We start from the raw sequence: 15,929 nt of genomic DNA, 5'->3' as shown, positions 1-15,929 counted from the left end.
CGAAACTGAATAACCCACTGAAATTTGTTTTGTGAACTTATATTTTACTGAAACAATTCAATTATTTCCAACTGCTCTAACACACCTGATTTCTGCGTGGATTGTCATTAGGCTGCTGAGCAGATCATTCAAATCACCCGTGCACAGCATGTGTTTTATAAGTTCAACTATCTGTTGTGGATCTTTTTTTTTTATTAGCTCCGACTGGGAAGCTGAACTATGATGTGAAGGTAAAAAAATACATTTATATAATTAACCTATGACAAATTTTATCAGAACTTCTCTAAAGTCATATAGCTACTTTAGGGAAAACTACTTAAGAGGAAAACCGGTAGAACAGGACAGAAATTGCTAGCAAGCAGTTGACTTCCTCATTCTTTTATGTGAACTTGAGACACGCACTTGAAATATATTCTGAGACTGCTGGATGAATTAGTATATACACTGCATGTTTTCATACCTTGTGGCGCATTCTCATTATTGTCATTTATGGATTCACTGGAAACTGATTTGAATGGTGAAATAGTGTTAAATGCCTCTGCAACCACCACGAAATGCGACAGGGATGGGGCGCCATTACGATTACCGGAAGAGTGCCAGGTTACAAGTGTAGTTGCGCAAATCCAAAAGTTGAATTAATACTATTAGTAAATATAAGTGGTCCTCAGTAATCACACATATCATCAATCCAAGCATCAGCAATCATGTGTGGAAATAAGTTCTCTTTCTGAAAATGTGGGTGGCTCTTAAAAGAGCCTTTGGGTTGCCAGCAAGACTAGAGTAGTTTACTTGGAGCTGGTGTACTTAGTGACAGCCTTGGTGCCCTCAGACACGGCGTGTTTGGCCAATTCACCGGGCAGCAGAAGACGCACGGCAGTCTGGATCTCCCTGGACGTGATGGTGGAGCGTTTGTTGTATAGAGCCAGACGAGAAGCTTCTCCTGCAATGCGCTCGAAGATGTCATTGACGAATGAGTTCATGATGCTCATGGCCTTGGAGGAGATACCGGTGTCAGGGTGGACTTGTTTGAGGACCTTGTACACGTAGATGGCATAGCTCTGCTTCCTTGCTCTCTTCTTCTTCTTGCCAGGCTTGGTAGACTTGGAGGCTGCTTTCTTGGAGCCCTTTTTGGCAAGAGGTTTAGGAGGGTCAGGCATTGTTGCGATAAAGTCAGGTGTGACAAATCGTTTAATGGTGACAGAGGAGAAGCAGTGTATTTATATTCGCTTCATGCAAATTTAACTGCGCCAGCACAACGTTTTCATTGGCTGAGAGCTGAACCTCTCCTTTAGAAGCGGAAGTGTGTTAACAAGAAAACCGCCAGCGGTTATAACCGTCACAGTGCCACACCCTGCACGCAACATTTCTTTGTAAGTTATATAAATGTATCTCTCAAAAACAGTAATAATGCAACAGACAATTAACAAGCAAATGTTTTATAACCACCACCATAGTTTTTTTATCGGTAGCCTCATATGCCAATCTTGTAATATATAGCGATCAATGCACTAGAACACAACGAAAATAAGTGCAGAAATGCTATCCATAATTGTGCTTATAAAGTATTTAAAGTCACGCTCAGCAAATGACACCATTTCTAAATTTTGAGTTGTTTACCGACAGTTTGAGAGAATACACCATTAAAGTATAGCTCAATTTCTAATATCTGCCTTTGCATAGTAATCCGCAATATATTAAATTGCGAAAAAAAACAGCAATTCACTCAGGGGCGTTGTCGCCATCTAACGGCGATTTATCATCATCAAAGCGCTGTAGTTTCTAGGCTCACACATTTGAATGATCTCACAGACAGAAATACCCAATATTAATGTTGTGCTTTAATGATATTCACATTGAAGTACATTTGAGTTAAGATCTGACATTATTCAATGCACGGGGAAGATATTAACTGAACAACGAATTCGAGCTTGCCGTGGAACACTCTTTGGAGATATGTGTGTGGTCCTTAAAAGGACCGTTGTGTATGTTGCAGATGAGCGGATAAGATTTAACCGCCAAAGCCGTAGAGAGTGCGGCCTTGCCTCTTGAGAGCATAGACCACATCCATTGCAGTGACGGTCTTTCTCTTAGCGTGCTCGGTATATGTGACGGCGTCGCGGATGACGTTCTCCAGGAAGACCTTCAGTACACCGCGAGTCTCTTCATAGATCAGACCCGAGATACGTTTGACTCCGCCGCGGCGAGCCAGACGGCGAATTGCAGGCTTGGTAATACCCTGGATGTTGTCACGGAGGACTTTGCGATGACGCTTGGCGCCCCCTTTTCCAAGTCCTTTACCACCCTTACCTCGTCCAGACATTTCGTTTTAGTCACAATCTACAAATCAAGTGTGGTCATCGAAGTCAGACAACCAAATTTATAACAAGATTGCGGACGTAGGAGAAGACAGCTAATGCAATCTGGGGGCGGAGTTTCACAAAGGAATGCTTTTTTTCTTTTTTGCCGAACTTTTCCACTGTATTCACGTTCCACAAATGTTACTGTTTTTAATGTATGGTATTATGTTCCATTATATGTGTATTAAAAACTGAGCATCTTTGTTTTTCAAATTTGATTTTTATCTTTCCAATTCATAAAATAAAGATTCAATTCATGGAAAGTGCTGTTGAGGAATGTTGGGTTAAACATTCCTTGGCGTTATAGGGAAAATATAGCTAAATGTCAAATGAACCAACTTTATTCTATTCAGTGTTAACTCGTTTTAGAAAGTGCAAATGCGGTATAATGTAGTCAAACCATTACCTGATCCAGACTATCACATCTAGATGAACTCATCTGAACGCGAGTTTTAATGAAATCATACTCCATCATCTTTACCTATCTTTCTTATTGGCTTGAATAATTATGAATCATTTTATGAGTTAGGAATATTATCTCTCTGTGAAAGATGTGTGTGGCTCTTAAAAGAGCCGTTGTGGGGCGCGTTCGTTTCAAACAGATTTACTTGGCCTTAACCTTCTCGGTCTTCTTGGGCAACAGGACTGCCTGAATGTTGGGCAATACACCGCCCTGTGCGATGGTCACTTTGCCAAGAAGTTTGTTGAGTTCCTCGTCATTGCGGACTGCCAGCTGCAGATGGCGGGGGATGATTCTGGTCTTCTTGTTATCGCGGGCAGCGTTGCCGGCCAATTCCAGAATTTCAGCGGTCAGGTATTCGAGAACGGCCGCCAGGTAGACGGGGGCGCCAGCTCCGATGCGCTCACCGTAGTTGCCCCTGCGGAGCAGTCTGTGCACACGACCGACTGGGAACTGAAGTCCAGCACGAGAAGAGCGAGTCTTTGCCTTAGCTCTGGCTTTGCCGGCGCCTTTTCCTCGTCCAGACATGGTCGCTGTCTCGTCGTAAGGTAGGTCCTACTGTAAGAGAACTTGAACTTGAACATGACTTCGCTTCTGCGAAGCAGTGTATTTATGCACAACGTTTCTGTGCTGTGATTGGCCAGACCATGCGGGGAAACTGTCGTCCAATCATCATAAAGCCAATTTACTTCCGCTTTTGGGAGTTTTGAAAGTGACGCCAAACTGGTATTTACGCGCTCAATTTGGTTTACTTCCTCTTTAGAAACCCTAATCATGTACATATACATATTTTAAGGCTGACAATTATTAAGTGTATTTATTTTTAAATCTTCAAACGTTTTCAACAGCCTCGATTCGAACTGTCATAATGTATTACGGTTTCAGGGGAAATGGTCATATTAAGAATTCTAACGTGCCTTACCACAATACTGGAGAATTCAATGAGTTAATCAGTTTAGATGTAGACACATAAAATGTAATTTCCCCGCATGTTCATGATATAGAAAGTAATTCAAAGTCAGTGTAGGCCTCGTCGGCTTTGGATACAAGGTTACTGTAAGCGTATGTTAGGAGTGCAACAATACCGGAATTCTCATTTAGATTCAATATGGGTGGCTCTGAAAAGAGCCGTTGCGATTAGTAGGGTGGGATTTTAAGCTCTCTCCCCACGGATGCGGCGGGCTAGCTGGATGTCCTTGGGCATGATGGTGACCCTCTTGGCGTGGATAGCGCACAAGTTGGTGTCCTCGAACAGACCGACAAGGTAGGCTTCGCTGGACTCCTGTAAAGCCATGACGGCAGAGCTCTGGAAGCGCAGGTCGGTCTTGAAATCCTGAGCGATCTCTCTGACAAGGCGCTGGAAGGGCAACTTGCGGATCAGCAGCTCGGTGGACTTCTGATAACGACGGATCTCACGGAGAGCCACTGTACCGGGCCTGTAACGGTGAGGCTTCTTAACGCCGCCGGTAGCTGGGGCGCTCTTGCGGGCAGCTTTGGTTGCCAGCTGCTTCCTGGGGGCTTTGCCTCCGGTTGATTTACGAGCGGTCTGCTTGGTTCTTGCCATGTCGCAACACACTACAATTTCAAGCGAGTTGAATGTAGATGCGGGAAATTGTAACGCGCTTTTATCCAAGCGAGACGCCGATGATTGGTGTGCTTGAAGAACGCCCACGCCAAAACTACTCCATCATTGGACACTATGATTTTGAATTGAACAAATCACCAAGAGCAACGGCAGGATTTTCGCCTACGTCATTTATTCAACAAGTTGTAATTGGAATGTACTGGCTCAGGGGGGCAGTAATGCACAATAAGTGAGATGCCACCCGCCTATAAACCGAAAAAGAAGAAAAAAGTGACGAGTCTACACAGCTGAAATAGAAAAGAAGAAATATCGCCGAACCACGTGTGCGTGACGTCTTCTGCAGCGGTCTGATTCAATAAAACAACCCAGTAAGTAAGTTAGACTTAAATGGACAATCACATAATGTATTTAATAAATACTAGGCGAACGTTTCTAGCCAACGTTGTGCACAAAAATGCGATAATATGCAAGGACAGTGTTAGTGTATACGTAGTTCAAATTATGTTGTCAGATATTGTGACGGCTGCGCAGTCGCCTCCATTATTATTATATATAAAACATGATTAAATTGCAATAGGCAGTCTTTAAAAAAAGACATAATACTCATGCTAACATTACAAGTCTTTAAAAAAGACTTTACAACAACACAAAATAATAACAATACAAACAATCAGTAACACAATGTCTACAGTATTACTTAATCGTTTGCTGTTTTGTGATGTTGTGTTGAATTTGGCAATGTTTTTTGATTTAAAAAAAAAAAATCTCTCTTTTCTCCCAGTGCCAATTCACCGTTGTCACCGTTTGCGGAGGAGCAAGGACTTCCATTCTTCTTGGCTCATGAAAAGAAGTTTGACTGACTATCATCATTGTTAACATTTGGAAGCACAACACTTTTGAGAGGTCAGTCACTTTTTCATTATCGTTTGCCACGGTTCCTAAGAATCAAGTGATTAGTTTCCCTTGAGATAGTTTTGCCACATTAGATTCTCCCCTACTACTTTCTCCTTCTGAGATCCAGCCTATTCATTTGTGTCCATAATAGTGGACATTTTTTTTCCAGTGATGTCTCTGGTGTTTTGGGTGAGTGCAAATAATGGAGACAACAGTGGAAAAAAATGAATAGTTTGGACACCACTGGTGTAGAGGATAAAGAATATATGTCATATATTGTTTATCGATATAATTGTTTACATATTTGTTTTAATAGATAAAATCGATGTTTTTTGTTTACTGGTCTGACTTGATAGCAAGAAAAATTGCAAGGGAAACAGCAACGTTAACCTGCAATGCAAAACGTTGTGGTCATAAATTAAAATCCACGAAATAGAGAAGCTGAAATAATCGAACTGGCGAGAAAAAAAAAAACAGTACTATAACGACAGTTGTGTGCAGTTAAATGGTTGACCACTTGATTGCGCTGTTGTGCAATAAATTCGTGTGACGTTGAAACTGTAGAAATACACACACGCCTGCAGTACACACAAAAAGGATTCTGGGCATTTGGACTCTTCTTGGTTGTCGAGGACGTTTCACCTTTAATCCAAAAGGTTTCTTTGATTTTAAACCTTATGTGGAGTCTTTGTTTACTCACCATTTTGTTTTCACTCACCTCTTGGCAAAACATCTTGTTAGTGGCCACTTCTCTGCTTGGAGTAAAGCCTTTCTTTTTTTTTTCCAACCTGTCCTGGTGGGCAGGTCGGTCAAGCAGAACGTTAACGTTTTAGGTCGAGGTAGTTTTGCTGTCGAATATACATCCCTAATTCATGAAGCGATGACTGTTAATTCAGATGAAGAATTCTACTAAAAATTCACTCACTTGAAAATTTCCAGCACGTTGTTTGCACTCACGTAAGATCAAATATTGAAATCGCGTATTTTTCTGTCAAATTGCAACGCATGTTAATTCATCTTGAAGCCAGCGTAGCTTGTCACATTCGTAATGGGATTTGAAACCCGGCGTTTATTGTAATTTTCGTCAGAAACCACTTTCGATTGACACCCGATACGACCGCGAAAAGTCACGCCGGAGCGGAAGTCCAAATGTCAAACATCACTCTGTGAAGTTTAAACCTTTATACCGCCCAGACAGAGCGATCGTCTTCTCCAGACGCTGAAAAATGTCACTTCTCGTCACCGGCTGCTCGGATGGCGGCTTTTCGTGTCATTCCGCCAAGCGGTATTTTTCAGAGCAAACAATCGAGACCTTTCGTTGCCCTCTGCGCTTTGTCAAATAAAAGATCAAGCGTTACGCTCGCCAACGACCACCTGCTGCTCTCTGAACATTTTGGAGAGCATTTGTAAGGTGGCAAATGTCACAATTTGCATGTTACCAACTGAGTGTTTAGCTAATAGCGCGCTAATATTAGTGCAGTAAACCCAAGCAGATTTTGTTTTTTTCAAAAACTTCTTTTGCGCTCTTTCGCCGTAATGTTATCGAACGAAAATACGTCCAGTTGTATTTGAAAGTGTTTTGAAAACACATCTAGCTGTTTTTAAAGTATTTAAAATAGTTCGGGTAATAGCTCGGGCCTATTGAGAAGTATTTTGAAAATATATCCGGCCCTGTTTAGAAATATTTTCCAAATAAGTCCGACTCCATTTAGAAGTATTTTGAAAATACGTCCAGCCCTATAAGAAAGTATTTTCTAATAACGTTTGGCCGTATTTGAAAGTATTTTCAAATATGTCCAAATGTGTTTGAAAGTATGTTGATCCCCATTTTTTTTTCATTGTGAAAGTAATGGAATACTTGTTACTGATTCAATATATTATCTCACGTACACCAAGCAAAGTTAGCCTAACCTAAAAAGTTGTAATCAGATTAATCGATTCTTTTTGCTGGGAGACAAAACAAACGTCAAAAAAGTGGGGAAAACGTGGGAAAAAAGTGTTTATTTCAATGTAAAATGAATTTGCCTGTAAAGATCAAAAACCAAGAGACATATAAAACCAAAATTAGCCTAAGCTAGTTAGCGGTAGCCTTATTGGTCAAAAATGTTTACCATTTAAAGTCATTCAAGCGTTTTCTTCATTTGCTGAAACATTCGACAGTTTTAGATTCTCCTCTTCGTGCGCTTCCCGATTTCTCTCTGTTCCGTTTTCATTGTGATGGCATCCGATCATGAGCTGGTACACGATCACTGCCACCATTGAACCCACAAACGGGGCTGTGACGGGCACGGCCGACCAACAGGCGTTCACTCTGCAACAGGGAACAAAGCGTCATTTTATGCTAGCATTACATGACTGGCGTTTACCTAGTTGCTAGCTAGCTAATGCTAGACCCCAAAAATGCATCTTCTTGCTATGCCACATTTTATAGAAACGCACGTCATTATTTAAATTATAAAATGAGGAAATGGTGAGCCTGGAAACCTGTTAGCTTGTGAGCTAGCTAGTGGCTAGCGCCACTCTTTCCTTCCTTCAATAATTTTTCGTCGGTTTACAAGCGCACTTCAGGATGCTAGAATTGCGATCTGGTCTCACGTGAAAACCTCGAGGCCCCATCCCGCCATTGCGGTGAAGAGTCGAGGTCCCAGGTCCCGAGCGGGGTTGATGGCATAACCGGCGTTGAATCCCATGCTCAGGCCTATGACCGTCACCACAACTCCAACGGGAAATGCTTCCCGTCCCGGCGGGACCGAATTATTGTGCGGGTCGATGATGGCCAGGATGCATGTGACCAGTGCTGCGGTTCCAATGACCTAAAACAATTTAGCAAAGTTAAAGTTGGAACTAGGGTTAGCAGGGTTCGAGTTAGGGTAGGAGATCCTTTTGAGAAGCAGAGTTGAGGTTAGGATTCGGCTTTTGGTTACTATTCACATAACATGAAAACACTACAGTGTATTCATTTATTTAAAAAACAAAGGTGAAGTTTTATACTTTGCAAAATCATCTCGTGGGCCAGGTTAATACCATTCGGGGGCCGGAAAAGGCCCGCCAACCGTATGTTTGACACCCCAGGTTTAGTGTTCTTGGACAGATTTTCTTACCTGGTCCAAAAATCCATTGAGCACGGAGAGATTTTCACGAGGATAAGTGGCAAAAATCCCAGCCGTGGCGTTCTTCCCAACAACGAGCAACTCCCCGCGGCCAAATTCCCGTATCGCATCTGGTGAATTGAAACACTCGGCCGTTGATATTTCCAAATCCTGGACGGAAATTTTCTTTCATCTTACCAAAATACAGGAAATAGATGATTGCAGCGGCCAGGAAGGCGCCCGACGTCTGAAAAAAGAAGAACCACGGGAATTTCCTCCAAGGTTCTCGGCCAAGTAAACACAATGCGAAGGTCACGGCGGGATTAAGGTGGCCACCTAGAGGTGTGAAGAAGAAAAACATTTGCTGGACCAATCCCTGCCTTGTAACTCCACTGTACTACATTTTTTTACTAATAGTTTTTTCTTTTTTTTTTCAAAAATGGCCAAACTATGAAACTACAGCCAAAGGTACATTTAAATATACTCAAATGCTAAACGCATTTATTCCACATCGGCCACTCCGCACTTCCGCACCATGGGACAAATGATTGCTAAGAAGGATTTTTCCTGGAGTTTCCCTTGAAATACAGTAACTTTCCCCCACCGCTACTGCATTGCGTCGGCATATTCTCTCCTTTCCTCGCACATTCTAAATTGAACGCGACAGACATTCCAGAGTGTTAATTGCGAGGCCGCAAGCAGGGAAAACAAGTCGTTAGAAGACGTCGGAGCGCTAACGAACCTTTTGTGGCGCCGACGAAAGGACCGCTCCGACCGAAGCGTTCCTTTCAATTACCCGCCGCCTCATTTTGCCCGCGAAAGTGATAAGTGACACCTCTTTCAAACTGGACGTTCCTTTCTCCATCAAGGAGGTAAATACTGCACTTCACATAACTGCCAGTTTACCCTTTGCTGATATTTGTGCTTTGTCAAGCCGTCGATGATAATGACTCACCACAGCCAACGTGTGTGTGTGTGTGTGTGTGTGTGTGGGGAGGGGGGGGGGGGCGGCTTGGGAAGGTGAGCGATGGCCACCACGTGACAAAGATGCTAATGTCTGTCTCGTTTCTTGATGGCCTGCTGCTTCAACAGCTGCTGCGCCGCGAGTAACCATGGTAACAGGACAGGTGACCACGCCGGGAAGGAAAAGATGAGCGCTTTGCCCAAGTCACCCTCCGATCTGCCCCGTACGGGAATTTATACGTTTGACATGTACGACCAGGCGGACGTGTTAGCATCGGCCAAGTATGTTTAGGGACAAATGATGACATTGATTGACAGAAATGCGTCAGGATAAAAACAGGCGCGGTAAGGACCGTAGCTACTGCTAAGCTCACCGCTAACCGCGACCTAAATCACATTCCAAAACGTGTTTTGCTAACCGCTAACAACAAACTTAACTCTAAACCAATCACCTAAACTCATTTTGCTAATTGCTAACCTAAGTGCTTACCTCAGCCTGAAGCGCTAATCTAAATTTTGCTGATTGCTAAGTGGTACACTCACAGCAAACTACTCAGGTAGCTAAACTTGTTTTTCAAACTGCTAATGACGCAGCTAACTGATACCTGATCCAATAACATGAACTAGATCTGCTACCTAAACCATTAACCTAAAAATACTTTGCTGATCGCTAACTAGCTAAGATAACAGTTAATGAATGGCTCAGCTAATTGTTAACGGCTCAGCTAACTGCTAACCGCTAAGTAAACCGCTGACCAAAACTTGACTCGCTAAGTTAACGGCAGTCTAAACCACCAACTAAGAATAATAAATGAATTTGTAATCATTTGTTGTATTGTTTTTTTGTTTTTAATAACCCGTGAGCTGTTTGTTCAGACTTTTAATGCGATTGAAAAATACGGTATTTGACAATTTGTTGAATGCTCAGCTAACTGCTAACAACTTAGCTGCCTCATTTTCCAACCTTTCCAAAACCGGTATCTCTCACCTGAGACAGGCCCGCTGACGAGGACGCCGAGCGCAACGCCGCCTCCGACCGCAAAGTTGACAGAGAGGAATGACCCGTGCGAACCGCCGCTCAGTATCCACTGCGCCACCCCGCCGCAAGAAAAGCTCTGCCCAGAGAAGGTGAAAAATGTTCTGCTTCTTGTTCAGAAAAATAATCCACATCAATTTTCATCTCCAGCGCGTTTACCACCCGGACGGGTTTTCATGGTTTGTTTTCCGATTCGCCGCGCAGAACGCTTTCTAGAAACGGGCGGCGGACGTCTTTGCATGTCGCTAAATAATCCAAAGCGTGTACTTGTCCATTAACCCGGCACGCAGGAGACGGCAACCTTTTGAATTAAAATTTCATCCCCCGCTCATGTTCTCGGCCAATTAACACCATCTCCCGCCACGCCGCATCGGTGCCACTCACCACCAGGATTAGCGTCCCGAGGCATTCGGCCAAGCCCTGGCGAAGGAGCCGGTGCGAGGTCCGAAAGGTCCCGTCCAGTTTCCGCAGAGCCTCCTTTTGTCTACCCATAATCCAAGCGGTACGAAATGCGGTTTAACGCCGCGAAAAGGGAATATGTCTCCAGTCGGCGTGAGGACTCATTTGTGCATATGCAAAAGCACTTTGCCCATTAATGGTTGACTATGTGCTTATCGAGCTTCGGCTGTGACTTCCTGCCAGCCTTCTTCACCCTCATCAACGATGACGACCGCAATAATGACATTTAAAAGGAATTGGGCCTGAGCCCAACTGGTGGACGGATAGGTCTTCTATACATTTTTCCCGCTCCAAACATTGACAATTCTTTTCATTAAATTTAAACCGAATTCAGCTTGCGGTGACCTTAGACACTTTTTATGGTGGTTTTACTGTTATTGTTTATTTGGTTAGTGAATGTACAATCTTAATGACCTTCTGTGCGCAGATATGCCGGTTGCTTGGATCAGATCAAAAACCCTTTGGGTTCCTACTTAGAGGCAATCTTTCGCTTCCAAGGACATTTGCATTCGTCAACTGGAGTCCAATCGTACCAGATTATAGGGCACACCTTTAATGATTTAAAAATGTTGTCATATATTGGGTGTACCGCATTATAAGGCGCGTAGAATAGAAGCTACAGTAGTGGCTGGGGTTGCCTTATGCGTCCACTTGTTTAGTGGTCTCCAACTTTTGAATCACCATGGTCATGTCAACGCTCGAGATTTTTAGTGCCGCGGGGGGCTCAGAACGTACAAAGATGTACACAAATTACATTAAGTCAATCATGAAACTGAATTACAAAAGCTATTAATTTCAAGGAAAATGCATTAATGCATACCTAGTACAATTTACAGGCAGTCCGTGTGCCAGATTTCACAAAGACAAAACTGTGTGTATCATCGACTGCTCTCACAGTCACACCATCCTTCTCACTACAAAATGTAATATCAACAGCGGCCAGAGGCGGCGCCAAAAAAACAAATATCAAGCCAAACAAAGCACAAATGAATGAACTGTTCAAATAAATCGCTTCCAAAACATTATTTCGGGTGCGGCCCACGCTGCCCGGTACCAGTTGATTCACGGACCGGTACCGGGCCGCAGACCAGTGGTTGGGGACCGCTGCACTAGATGGAAAATCAACAAAACAATCAGAAAAGTCAGTCAAACTTTACTAATAGACAATCAGAAATTAAGAATAAAGATGATTTGTGGGAAGTGCGTACTATCTGAAGAATGGGCGGGGGGGGGGGGTGCCTATTAATTACATTAGTCTTGTTAAAATATCTGGTACCACCAGTGTTTGAGAAACACCGCACTATATATTACACATTTCCTGTTGCCTTTTTTGCATTTGCTAGAATGAATCAATGGAAAAAAAAGATACAAATTTGCTCTTCTTCGAAGCTCATTTAAACAAAGGGCATGCCGAAAGTGCGAGCGTGTCGGGGGTGGGGGGGGGGGGGGGGCTCTTTTGTCTTACAGAAGTAGCAGAAGGGGCATCAAGCTCGAAAACCTGTCCCTCCACCCCGTTGACAAAATATTTTTAGAGGCGCATCAAAAAAAAAAACAGCAATTCGCCTTAGGCGTCTGGCAAACTTCACACGCCACTGATTCCTCCCCCACCCCCAACTCTTGTTCAATAAAAAAAAATCCTCTCCCAAGCTTGAAAGCATGACTTTTTCAACCCTTAATTTGGACATGGCGCTCATCCAAATGCCCACATTGAGTTGCGCGGTCAGGTATCATGCGTGCAGGCGGGGAAACGAGCTGTGCAGGTTGGGCTCACCTCGCTGATTAAAGTGTTAATTTGTGAAAAGGAGCACAAAGAGGTGTAACATTTCACCTTGTTGTAACATTCAACCCTTTATCGCTCTGTGTGTGTAGTTGTATTTGCGCGCGTGCGATTCTGCGTTATCAGCGTCTCTGAGGGCGGAGTAATGAAGATGTTCTCATTGTAGCCTATTAGAGGCGAGACAGGAGCGCGTTGATGCTTTATCTTCAAGGTTAGCTTCGCACACACGCGTATTGTTGGGCGAAACGCGCCGCAAAGAAATAATAGATAAATAAATAATGGCGTCAGCATAACCTTCATTTGCATATTCATACGGCTGCTGATTTATTTACTGATCGAGTCATGCGGCGTGTTGTGCGCTCACCTTGTTGTTTTGAGCGGGGTGAGCTTCTTGTTGAATGTCATGCCGAGCGAGACGTGTTAATAGAAGTGACATTTCAACTCGCATTATTATTTAAATGCGTCCTATTCGCCGGACGTATACGGGCAAAGCTGAAAATGTTCCGGAAAATTGAGTTGTTGTTTTTTTTTTCTTAGCGTTCTTTTCTTCATTCCTTTTCACTGTGATGGTTTGTGTCAGCCTGGTTTCAAAGATTCTTTTCAAACAGATGTTGTTTTGCGTGATTATGCTGGTTTGAAACCCTGATTTCAAGTCCTAAAACTAATTTCAAACCCGAGCTTTGTGTTTTATTTTATTTTTTTACCGTACTTGAACAAGCTTCGTTCTGGCTGTGGTTTAAAATCAACTGTTGTTTTCTTCTTTACCATACAGTAGCAAGGCGTAAAAACGTTAAAATTCAAAAAGAAAAACTATACAGATTCCCAATATGTTGTAAGATGTATAAACCTCTGTAAAGAGTGAACATTTGTGTTCCAATTCGTTTGCTCTTAATTTGAAAATATACTCTGTCATTGTAGATATTCTCATACCCGAAAAAAATACCCGTGAAAATACCAGCTAACTCCCTTGACGTACCCCCGGGGGTACTCACAGGCCCATTTGAAAACCACTAATCCACAGGTGTAAAACTCAAGGCCCGGGGCCCAGATCCGGCCCGCCACATCGTTTTATGTGGCCCGCGAAATGCTGATTTGACGTCAAGTTTCTGGCTAAAACACCAAACTTGCAAGTTAGTCTTCAACTTTTGACAAATTGGGGTGAAAAAAAAACTTTTTTTTTAATTCCCAATCTGGCTGTTGAACAGTTATTGCCAGCCTCTGATTTCAAAACTAGTTGCGTGACGAACACACTTAAAATCAGTCTTACAGGCCCTCTGACAACGCACAACGCGGCCGAGGATGAAAACGAGTTTGACAACCCCGCACAAATCTATGCAGTTACCTTTCATTCAGATTTTTGCTGCCCCCTAGCGGCATTGGAAATACCACACGCTCCCTTTTCGCAGGCAACGTGCCCTTTTCAACATTCGACGCACACTGAACCCTGGGATAAAATTCCGAGCGCGCCGAGCCAAAGATAAATCGACGAATTGATTTGGCGAAATAAAAAATAAATACAGCGTGCTGCTTAAAGGCGGAGCTGATCATCTTTCCTCTTTAAAAATGAAACGCGCCCCGCCGATGATTTATATTTTATATTGCCACGCCGGCTGCATAATACATGGCGGCTTGCGCGCCTGTCAAAGGTTACCATTAGTTCAGTATAAATAGGGAACAATGTGTTATCTCGCTCCCTTTTTAGGAGGCGAATATCAATGAAATAATGAAATTAGCAAAGTAGGATTTTAATAATGGAGCGGCTCATCGTGCATGCGCGCACACGCCCGCATATCCACTACATTAAAATCCCGGCGCGTGCTCGTAAAACCAGCCGAGTGTCAGCTATGATGTCGATGTGTCACTCAGCCATTAACGCGTCTTACAAGTCGTAATAAATCGCTGTAATGTGAGGCGGACGTCTTTGTCTACATCCGCAGTACACTGTTTGGCTTTTATGTGCACTCCAACGGCGAGTTCGTTCGGTTTTATTCCTGCGTGTCCCTGACTCAGTCTGGGTGGAGGTTGGCAGCCATGCTTGGTCTTCGCAAGGTTGAATACCTGAAAGAAAATTGTGTTCGCCATGAGAAAAAGTGGGTTTTATTTTTATGAGATTCAAAATTGTCTTCTATGTTTATGAATGTTTTAATACAGGAAAATTGACATTTAACCGACACGCACATCAGATCTGCCAAATGCTAAATTGATATTTTGTTTACGCGCGTCGTATAAGATTGAACTCTTGAGTTTTAGGTAAACAGCTTTTGTTAGGGTTGTCGATTAAATCGGCTTTCGTTTTTCTGGATGTGGTTGGTTCAAACGTGTCCGGTAATGATGCGGAAAAATCGTAGCTAAGGTTCGTTAAAGGACTGTGTGTAAGATTTGGACCGTTTTTCATTAAAAAGGAATAAATTAAATGCTTGTAAATTTGAAAAACCTGCGAAAGAATGTGTTCTTAACGATCAGCAGTAGTTTTTAAATCTAATCATACGTTTAGTTATCAATAACGTATATTACATAGGGGGTGGCACCTCTACAGAGGCGGCCATGTTTGTTATAGCTACAATGGTAAATGCAGCACCTACAGCACCTCCTGCTGTCCGTCATGAAAAACGGTCTAAATATTACACACTATCCCTTTAAGGACTCTTTGACGAACTATTCAAAACTCAATGTGAGCTATGTCGTTGATGTTGTATATTAGGGCCGCCAAATAATAAATTGTCTTTGATAAAAGTGTTTTTCAAGCTCCTAGCCCACTGAGAGGCAAATGTTGGCGAGTGTCAGTGAAGAATTTCGCCATGATTGCGTAAATGTCAGACAAATCTCACACACCGGAACAGTTTTAACCCTCGTCTTTTTTTTGTTTAGTTTTTTTCCTTCGATATGACTCAAAAAATTGAGTCAAAATTTAAGGAGTATCTTAAATTGATGTAAATTTCAGAATGATTTTTACGGCGGATTAATGCATGGATTATAAACTGTCTACGCGTGTTTATGAAAAAGATTTCGGCTCCTTATGACTCAGTTGTCTCAAGTTAACTAAAATCATATTTGCGCTTTTCACTTAACACAAAATGCTCCCAAAAACGTCAGATTCTTTCAAAACGCAAACTAGTTTTTCACTGTTGAAAATTTTGCATTTGGGTGACCTTAAGGGAGACAAACTTGTTTTTGGTAAAAAGTCAAATATTTCACGTTTTGTTCATTAGGTTTGACCTCTATGTGACGCTAAGTGAAGTCGATTGATTCTTTGTGAGCTGCGAGGAAGAGTGGAGCGAGCGTCTGACAGCCGCCATCCATCACTGTCGC

At 42.8% G+C, this 15,929-nt stretch overlaps 5 protein-coding genes across 5 annotated transcripts; all 5 read right to left on the bottom strand.

Annotated features, from left to right (window-relative positions):
• Positions 1 to 678: 678 nt before the first annotated feature.
• LOC148411915 (histone H2B 1/2-like) lies at positions 679 to 1,169 on the bottom strand. The gene has a single exon (XM_088435064.1). The coding sequence runs from the start codon at positions 1,155 to 1,157 to the stop codon at positions 786 to 788; it is 372 nt and encodes a 123-aa protein (XP_088291190.1). The 5' UTR covers positions 1,158 to 1,169; the 3' UTR covers positions 679 to 785.
• A 647-nt stretch (positions 1,170 to 1,816) lies between these two features.
• On the bottom strand, positions 1,817 to 2,435 carry LOC148411914 (histone H4). Its single transcript, XM_088434251.1, has one exon. It carries the CDS (start codon positions 2,318 to 2,320, stop codon positions 2,009 to 2,011), a length of 312 nt encoding a protein of 103 aa, XP_088290377.1. The 5' UTR covers positions 2,321 to 2,435; the 3' UTR covers positions 1,817 to 2,008.
• A 509-nt stretch (positions 2,436 to 2,944) lies between these two features.
• Positions 2,945 to 3,371, bottom strand: LOC148411913 (histone H2A-like). Its single transcript, XM_088434248.1, has one exon. It carries the CDS (start codon positions 3,343 to 3,345, stop codon positions 2,962 to 2,964), a length of 384 nt encoding a protein of 127 aa, XP_088290374.1. The 5' UTR covers positions 3,346 to 3,371; the 3' UTR covers positions 2,945 to 2,961.
• Positions 3,372 to 3,701: 330 nt separating this feature from the next.
• Positions 3,702 to 4,381, bottom strand: LOC148411912 (histone H3-like). Its single transcript, XM_088434245.1, has one exon. The coding sequence runs from the start codon at positions 4,379 to 4,381 to the stop codon at positions 3,971 to 3,973; it is 411 nt and encodes a 136-aa protein (XP_088290371.1). The 3' UTR covers positions 3,702 to 3,970.
• A 3,506-nt stretch (positions 4,382 to 7,887) lies between these two features.
• Positions 7,888 to 10,876, bottom strand: LOC148411911 (aquaporin-3-like). Its single transcript, XM_088434253.1, has 5 exons — positions 10,769 to 10,876; positions 10,337 to 10,463; positions 8,584 to 8,721; positions 8,398 to 8,516; positions 7,888 to 8,109 (listed from the first exon to the last, which is right to left on the bottom strand). The coding sequence occupies exons 1-5, from the start codon at positions 10,874 to 10,876 to the stop codon at positions 7,888 to 7,890; spliced, it is 714 nt and encodes a 237-aa protein (XP_088290379.1).
• Positions 10,877 to 15,929: the final 5,053 nt, after the last annotated feature.

This window comes from Hippichthys cyanospilos, chromosome 15, assembly GCF_059441005.1.
Source record: "Hippichthys cyanospilos isolate Australia breed blue-spotted pipefish chromosome 15, RoL_Hcya_1.0, whole genome shotgun sequence".
In the NCBI taxonomy this organism is placed as follows: Eukaryota; Metazoa; Chordata; class Actinopteri; order Syngnathiformes; family Syngnathidae; genus Hippichthys; species Hippichthys cyanospilos.
The sequence above is the reverse complement of the archived record's forward strand: the minus strand, read 5'-3'. Positions and strand labels throughout refer to the sequence as shown.

Excerpts from the sequence above, each read along its gene's own strand:
- LOC148411915 (XM_088435064.1), bottom strand. The coding sequence starts at position 1,157 with ATGCCTGACCCTCCTAAACCTCTTGCCAAAAAGGGCTCCAAGAAAGCA.
- LOC148411912 (XM_088434245.1), bottom strand. The coding sequence starts at position 4,381 with ATGGCAAGAACCAAGCAGACCGCTCGTAAATCAACCGGAGGCAAAGCC.
- LOC148411914 (XM_088434251.1), bottom strand. The coding sequence starts at position 2,320 with ATGTCTGGACGAGGTAAGGGTGGTAAAGGACTTGGAAAAGGGGGCGCC.
- LOC148411911 (XM_088434253.1), bottom strand. The coding sequence starts at position 10,876 with ATGGGTAGACAAAAGGAGGCTCTGCGGAAACTGGACGGGACCTTTCGG. Across the intron at positions 8,722-10,336 it reads CGTCAGCGGGCCTGTCTCAG|GTGGCCACCTTAATCCCGCC; the intron begins GTGAGAGATACC and ends TCACACCTCTAG. Across the intron at positions 8,517-8,583 it reads CATCTATTTCCTGTATTTTG|ATGCGATACGGGAATTTGGC; the intron begins GTAAGATGAAAG and ends TCAATTCACCAG.
- LOC148411913 (XM_088434248.1), bottom strand. The coding sequence starts at position 3,345 with ATGTCTGGACGAGGAAAAGGCGCCGGCAAAGCCAGAGCTAAGGCAAAG.